The following is an 8,450-nucleotide window of genomic DNA, read 5'->3' as shown; positions in this document are numbered from 1 at the left end:
GCTTGGAGAGACCCAGCGGGACGCTGGGGATGGGCTGCCGTCCCGCTCAGCGACTTCTGAGCTTGGAGGAACAGTGCGGGATGAAGATGGGCTGCCCGCTCACTGACTGAGCCCAGGTGCTTCTGCCCCAGGTGCGGGATGCTGAGGGGGGCCTGCTCTGGGCCCGCCCACAGCTGTGATTTGGGCTGAGGCCACCAGAGTTCTGTCTGTCAAAGCGGCAGCGAGCGCCCCAGCCTGCCTTCTCTGCCCTGCCTGCTCGGGGCCCCCAGTCTGTCCCTTCTCCTAGAGTCTCTCGTGCTGCTGCCCCTGGCTTCCAATGGCTGCCCCACCCCTTGGACCCCTGACACCCAGCAAGAAGGGCTTATGCGGGAGCTGCCTAATGTGGGGGACTGCCAGCATCTGGGGACCCCCTACTCCAAGCTGTGATTCTGCTCAGAGCTCTTGTATCTGTGACTTTCAATAAAAATGCCTGCCCAGCTCACCCGACCTGTCCTGGGCTGAGCGGGAGGGAGACTCAGAGCCTTGTCTGGTGGGCCCTGAGGAGCAAGGCCTCACAGCTGCGTGTCCACCGACCTGGCAGAGCGGAACTGGCCCTGTGGTCTCTGACCGGCTCACGAGGGCAAGCTATTGGAGGAAGGCACCCGACACACCAGCAAGCGGAGTGTCAGGCAGCTTCCTTGAGGGCAGTGGTGGTGGTGGGAGCCCAGCCACCCTCAGTCCCTCCAGGGCCATCCAGTGGCCAGTGACAGCAGAGACTTGGCTGCTTATTGCCCACCTTGGACAGCTCAGGGCAACTCCTCAGCTCCCTCCAGCCCAGTTCCTGGTCTAGAAAACGGAGCAGAGGAATCCTGGTTTCTCGTAGTCACCATGAAAATCAGTGAAGGGAACTGCCACACAGCTGGCTCTCGGCCCTGTAGGGGACACAGTGGCAGTGCCAGCCCTGGGCAGGGACCTGCTAGTCCCAGGGAGCTCTTGGTGTGGAGGGTGGTGACCAGGGCACATGATGACACAGGTGGACAGTCCTGAGGGCATCCAGGGTTGGGGGAGTCAGCTGAAGGGTGAGAGAGAGCTTGGCAGCAAATAGCGGATCAGAGAGAGTGGGGGCCAGCTTGCGTGAACCCTCAAGGTGGTGCTTGTCTCGTGTGGGGGACAGGAAGTCTGTGGGCTCAGTACTTCATGTAACTTTGTAACCCAGTCAAGAGGCTGTTGTGAGTCTAGACGGCATCTTGGGGTGCCGATCTGCTCCATCACCCAGGCTTGTCAAGTAGCACAAGGCTGGAGGCCAGTTATGAGGAGCTGGAGGAGGTGGCATCAGGTTTGAGGGATGGAGAGCTACTCGTGGGAGGGGCCAGGAAAGCTCCCTGCATATCCCATCTCCTAAATATCCAGAAGTGGACAGGTCTGTGGGCCGAGCGTGACTTCTCCAGACCTGGCATGTGGGGCTTGGGCATGTAGTGCTGCTGTAACAGATGGCACCAGGCAGCTTAAACAAACACAAATTTAGGCTGTCACAATTTAAAGCAAGAAAACTCCGACTCACTGCCCTCAGTGAGTCCTGCCACGCAGGTGCTCCCGCCTGCCCTCTGGGTGACCTGGCTGAAGAGAGGAGGAGCTGTGGGGGTCCACAGTGCAGGAGATGCAGCCCCTGGCGAGCAGCGCCGCACGGGAGGACGCGGGAGGACTTGAGTCTGGGCTCCAGTTCAGGGCAGGATTGCTTCAGTTGAGGAGGAAGGTCTTGTCTTCCTTCAGTATCTGAGGGTCCCTTGCAGGTCTTCACCTGTCCTGGCATTGGCTGTCCCCCGAGTCCAGGAGGTTCCCAGTGCAGGGCCCTGGGCCTGAAGGACATGGTCCCCTCCCAGCTGCTCTCCCCTGGCCACAGTAGGGCCTTGTCGTCTCTGCTTGCTTGTTTAATCTCTTTTGTATCTAAAAGGACCTGACTCAGACCCAGCCACACCTGTATGCTGCACCCCTTCCCCTTACATCATGTCGCCAGGTGCCATCAAGTCCACCCAACACACACGTCCCTGTGAACAGCAGACCTGACCCTTTCCTGTCCCATGCCATCTTCACCATCACGTGCCCTTTCTTGTCACCATGTCCGCCCTCTTGCTGAGGGCCTTCCTTCTTGTCTCTGACCCTCCTCTTTCTCAGCATGCCGGGGATGCCTTTCTCCAAGGACTGGCCCCTCCTGACAACAGGTGTGAGACAAAGCCACACCATCCATGCCTCGAGCGAGCTCCCAGCTTGCACTTGCTCTGGGGCACAGTGTCTGCTTGGTCCATGGGACCTTCAGTACTGTTCTCCAACACAGCTTGACACAGCACAACACAACTCGACACAGCTCGACACAGCACAACACAACTCAACACAACACAACTCAACACAACACAGCACAACTCAACACAACACAACTCAACACAACACAGCACAACTCAACACAACTCAACACAACACAGCACAACTCAACACAACTCAACACAACACAGCACAACTCGACACAGCTCGACACAGCACAACACAACTCAACACAGCACAACTCAACACAACACAGCACAACTCAACACAACACAACTCAGCACAACACAGCACAACTCAACACAACTCAACACAACACAGCACAACTCAACACAACACAACACAGCACAACACAACTCGACACAGCTCGACACAGCACAACACAACTCAACACAGCACAACTCAACACAACACAGCCCAACACAGCACAGTATGACACAACACAACACAGCTCAACACAACACAGCTCAACACAGCACAACTCAACACAGCACAACACAGCTCAACAGCGCCGATTCTCCTGTCATCCTGACTCACTGTGCACAGCACAGGAAGCAACTGAAAAAGTGATCGCTTTGATCAGGCACCTCTTAGTCTTTTTTTTTTTTTTTTTTTACCTCTTAGTCTTTAAACTCACATATAGAATGTACAACACATAGGATCACGCCATCAGATCACTGAATGTAGGAGAATTCTTTCTCAGTACCGACAATCACGGCCCAGACAAGTTGACACATATTTTGGGGGCACACAATTCAACTCATGACATGGGAAGAGCATGGGAGGGGTGCCACAACTTTCTAGGGAGCTGAGTGGCCTGAGCAGAGGGGTGCCTGGAAGTCAGAGCAGCGCCCCATGATGGGAAGGGGAGGTCAGGGGAACTCCTGGAGAGGCCACAGCTTCGCACGTGGTCTAGGCCCTGAGGTGCTTGATCCCTCGAGGAGGTGGTTCTGATGACAAGGTGTGTGTGAACGAGAGAGCAGATGAGGAGGAAGAAGTGAGGACAGAGAGACTGGAGGGAGGGGGAAAGCTGCGTGTGAGGAGACACAGGAAGGAGAGAGTGGGGACTGGAGAAGCAGGTCCTAGGGGAGTGTCCCAGGCTTCCGGGGCTGCGGTGACACGGGCAGGAGTGGATTCTCTTACAGTCCTGGAAGCCACAAGTCCAGAAGCAGGGTGCCAGCTGCGGCGGGGCCCGGCCGTGTCGGTGATGGAAGGAAGTGTATCTCCTTCAGCGTCTGTGAGCACTGCCGTCCTGGCACATCTCCCTGAGGTCAGGCTCCCCCTGCAGGGACCCAGCTCCGAGCCAGCTTACTCTGCCCTTGGCGACGCTTCCTTAGTGATACTGAGACGCCCTCAACCCATTATCAAACCCAACTCACTGTCACATTAGAACCGACCCATAGCTGACCTCCAGTGGGTTTTGGGGGGGGGGCAGTAAATCACATGGAGGAGACTTCCCAGGCTTCTCTTGCAGTGCTGCTAGTAGATTCGAACACTTACCTTTAGGTTGAGAGTTCAACTCCCCACCTGGTAGGCCACTGGAGCTCCTTCAGCTCCTTTCAGAAAAGTGAAAAAAAGGAAAAAACTCAATATAAATAAAAATTTAAAATGCACAGCTCACTGGATTTCACAAAGCAAGCTCTCCTGAAGCCCTCACCAGCACCATGGGACCCGGGTTTCACACCAGCCCCACCCCCCCGGACCTTCCCGTCTCCCCTCCTCTCCCAATAGCAGCAGTCTTGCTGACTTTGCATCAGGCCTGGGTTCTGAGGTGTGTTCTCACCATCTGAGCTCACACCCATTGCTGTGCTGTCAGCGGCCGCTGAGAGAGACACCAGCCCTGGTGACCTCGTGAATGGAACAGAGTGCTCCCTGTCCCCGCGTCATCGTCAGTCAAGGCCGCCGTCGGGTCGGGCCAGGGGATGATCCACTTGCTGAGAGCCTCCCATGCTCTCCCTGACTCTCTGCTCCACCAAACACAGTGTTTCTGGTGCTGGATCCTCCTGGCAACTTGTCCAGAGCAGGGAGCTGAGCGATGTGTTCTGAGTCACCCGGTTTTCATTAGCTAACTTTAAAAAAACACAACACACAGCTGGAAATATTTCCTCTTCTAGTAATTGTTGACAAAACCCATCACTTACAGGTAAATGAGTAGACTGAGGAAGCATCGATGCCTTTGAATAATTGTGCTGGCAACGTTTATTGAACAAGGACTGTAAAAAACCAGACACACGTGCCTTGGACGAGATGCAGGTTCGACCGTCCTTAGAGGCAAGAATGGTGCCACTTGAGCTCACGTGCTTTGGACGTGTTGTCAGAAGGGACCAGCTACTGTAAAAGAACTTCATCCCTGGGAAGGCAGAGGGTAGGTGAAGAAGGCGGCGTCCAAAGAGGGGGGCTGACGCAGTGGCTGTGCCCTTGGACTGATGCTCGGAGGTGACAGTGAGGAAGAGGACCGGTGGGGGCAGGGGCGGCTGGGTCAGAGGGGACGCGATGGTCCCTAGCAATGAAGCGATCGTTGCAGTTGTGAGGCGATGCACTGGCACCTGAAGGGTGCTCGCGGAGCAGCATGTTTATTTCGGGAGCCACTGGTGATGCCGTAGCAGGCGCGTGGTGGCTGCCTGGAGGGGCTACGCTTGGAACCACTCGGTGCTGCACAGGGAACGTGCCGCCTCTTCCTGAAGGACCACGGCCTCGGAAGCGGCACAGCGTCCTCCTAGCCCATGGGCCCCGTGATCCACAATCAACCTGATGGCCCCTGCTGTTGGCTTTTGTTATTTTTTTTAAAATTAGTTTTCATATAATAATTCCTCTCCATAATGTTTCATAATCTTTCGTTTATGTGTTTCATATAATTATGTACGTTCAATTTTATGTTCTTTTTTAATCGATTTGCTTACAAAGTTTATAGACGTGTTATTGTAATGATTCTTTGCTCATTTCTCCTGGATTTCCTGATTAATTTTGTAACATCTGATTACCAGGGTGAGAGTCACTGCTCTCCCTTCCTAACCCATGTACATGTTGTTCCTTTTTTTCTCTCTCCTTGACTGCCTTCATATTCGAGGACCCAGCTGTGACATAAAATTGAAGTGCCAAGAGCAGGCTTTTCCCCCAGCAATAATCCTTATCACAAAGATTAACCTTTCAAAACTGTACAATTTTGGATGCTATTTGCTCCAGGCATTTGCAGATATCCTTTGTTAGTTTAAGTACTTTCCCAATTATTCACAGTATTCAAATATTGGCATTTTTGCTATGATTCCATAAATATGGGAAACTGCATTCTGCAAAGCTTGGACTGAAAATGACAGGATGGGTGGGGAGATGGGTTTTGAAGGTGGACTTGAAGGTGGACAGCTCAGAGCCTGCTGGACTTAGTGGCCATCTCCGTGCCCTCTCCACTTTCGCTGCACACCTTACTCCACCCTGGCTGATGATTCTTATATCAGTGAAGAGCTCCTCAGAAACATTTACCTCCAGCGTTACCTTCGGAAAGCATACAGTCTATGGCTGTACCAACAGCTTCTTGGTCACGAACCGTTGTGTGGACAGAACAGAGGAACACTGCATGGTTTAAAATTAGGAAAGTTGGGTGTCAGGATTGTATCTTCCTCCAGTTCTTTTCAATCTGAATTGTTAAGTGCTGTCGAATCATAGATGACTTATAGCAACCCTGTGAATGAAAGACCTGAACACTTGTATAACTTTCATTGTTTCTCCAAGTTCATATTTTCCGGAGGCAAGCCATTTCAGAAATGGATGCCACTCCTGCTTCCAAGCAGCTTCTTGATCTAGGTATAAGTTTAGCATGAGTACAATTAAGTGTTCTGGGATTCTCATTCTTCTCACTGGTAGGCATCATTTGTTAGGCTAGTGAAATCTCTAAATAAGCATAATTCTTTTGATGTTTCCTTGTTAACCAATAAGACCTCCATGAATGTTTCTGCTATCTAGAGCTGCTATAATAGAAACATTACAAGTGGGTAGTTCAACAAAGAGAAATCCTTTCTTCTAGATTTTAGGAAGCTAAGAGCCCAAATGCAGGGTACTGGTTCTAAGGGAAAGTGTTTAAAGAGCTGAAAATGAGACATAAGGTCACAAGGCTGTGAATGTCTCCCTGAAAAGACCAGGAGTCAAAATAGCATGGCCCCTCTCTGCCCCAGCGCAGAAAGCAGATAAAGAGCCCGTAGCCCTGCTCTATGGTGCTTCTAGAGCCCCACCAACAGCAAGGTGTTTGTTTATTCATTGTTCACTTACAGTTGTAGTGCTGAGAATGGGGTTTATTAGGGAAGGAAGTTGGAGAGTAGGGGAGGCAAAGAATATCATCCAAAACAAGTCCAGATTTTAGCCCAAGTTCCAAGGCACATTCTTCAATTAGTCCAGGCTCTGGTTTCAGCTCAGCAGTCAAATCTAAATCATCCAGCAAGATTTGCCTCTATAAGTCAGCTTCTCCTTCAAGCATTGGCAAGAACAGCAAAAACTTTTAACTGTGGCCAGCACAAATGCAATAAGCCTCAGGTCACATCTTGCCACAGTTTCTCCACAGCAATGCCACAGTCCCTCCACCACCATCACCACAGTCTTTCCACCAAAGTGTCCCCGAAGTCGTGCTATCACAAGTCTTGCTCTCCTCAATTCTTGCTGCTAAGAGTGGGAACATTCTTTCTCATCCTAGTCCCAAAGCCGTTGATGATTTGCAAGACACCACGTGCCTGCAGTTAAGGTAGCTGGACACCAGAGGGAGCTAACTGTAATGGATTTTAAAAGCCAGTTTTTAGGCTAACACCACAGAAGGCTTGTGGCGGAAAGCCTTTGCTTCTGGCTCTGAAGGCCTGCTTTCTCTGGAGACCTCCATTTGGCCTGGTCTTCCCTGAGGTCAAAAAACTTCATTATGCAGCAAACCTCCTTAGAAAAGGTACGTTCCCCTCCTGGCAGTTTGTTCTTATAGGTACTGAGAACTTCCTATCCCCCTGCCCGGTTTGCTTTCTTTCCCTTTTACCTTAGTAAGACAAAGGGTATCACTGTCACAGCCTAGTGAACTCCCTTCTGCCTGATTGGGGTACGATGGGTCTATCGAGATCATAGGTGATCATTACAAAGCTGCCATGTTATGTCACTGGCTATGTCAATTTTGGGAGTCCTTAGTTTGGATCCCAAAAATAAACATGTGTTGGGTCAGAAACGGCTCTATTTGAAAAAAAATTCACCTAAATATTCTGCATTTTGGGGGTTGTGTGGCTGTCCTGTGTTTATGTTAATTACCAAATTGCGTTTTTATTGTCTTTCCAGTAGAGTGACCTCGTGTGCCTGGAATGAATCTAGTACTAATAGAGGGAAGTCTTGTGGGTTGTTTTTTAAACTCTGCTGTTGTCTGTGCTTTCCCATCCAGCACTGTGTGGAGTGCTTTTCCCACGTCAGGCTCAGGAGTGTAACACACTTGTAATGTTTCTCACAGCATTCTCCCCCCTCCTTTTTCACATCATTTCTGTTGGATGTTAGTGTCAAGGTTATATTGGTCTTATGTTCCTTAGAAGATTTGTTTTTCTATTTGTGCTAACTTTTAGTTTATATTTGGTGTTGTTGTTGTTACATGCCATCGAGTCACTTGCGACTCATAGCGACCCTATGTACAACAGCCCTAAACCCTGCTCTATCCTGTGCCAATCGCACTGTCTCTGACACACCCATCCCAATTACCCCAGTCACTGAATCAATCCACCTCATAGAGGGTCTTCCCCATTGCGTCGTCCCTCCACTCTCCCAAGCCCAAATATGATGTCCCTCCCCAAGGACCTGTCCCTCCTTACAACATGTCCAAAGTATGTTGAAGCCCCAGAATTCTTGCCTCCAAGGAGCAGCCTGGATAAAGCTCCAGGGTGAATCTGTTTGTTTTCTTGGCAGTCCATGGTACATTCAATATTCTTCTCCAGCACCACAGCCCAAAGGCATCAATTCTCCTTCTATCCTCCCTAGTCATTGTCCAACTCTCTGATGCATAACAAGTGATTGCAAAGACCATAGCACCTTAGTCTTGGGAGTGACACCATTGCTCTTCAGTACACTGCAGAGGTCCCTAACAGCAGACTTTAGCAAAGCAATATGTTTTTTTTTTTTATTTCCTGGCTACTGGTGCCAAGAGTGTTGACCATGGA

The 8,450-nt window shown here is 50.8% G+C and overlaps 1 protein-coding gene across 1 annotated transcript in view; it reads left to right on the top strand.

The window, feature by feature from the left end:
* Nucleotides 1-1,983: 1,983 nt before the first annotated feature.
* The window catches only part of LOC102861640, a 12,953-nt gene continuing 6,486 nt past the window's right edge, over nucleotides 1,984-8,450 (top strand). The window contains exons 1-2 of the mRNA XM_006893364.1: nucleotides 1,984-1,993; nucleotides 2,342-2,500. Coding sequence (XP_006893426.1) covers nucleotides 1,984-1,993; nucleotides 2,342-2,500 — 169 coding nt within the window. The remainder of the gene's footprint in view (nucleotides 1,994-2,341; nucleotides 2,501-8,450) is intronic.

This window comes from Elephantulus edwardii, unplaced genomic scaffold (assembly GCF_000299155.1).
Source record: "Elephantulus edwardii isolate Elephantulus edwardi_28Jun2011 unplaced genomic scaffold, EleEdw1.0 scaffold00126, whole genome shotgun sequence".
Classification (NCBI taxonomy): domain Eukaryota; kingdom Metazoa; phylum Chordata; class Mammalia; order Macroscelidea; family Macroscelididae; genus Elephantulus; species Elephantulus edwardii.
Note: the sequence above shows the minus strand (reverse complement) of the source record. Positions and strands in the feature narration are given on the sequence as shown.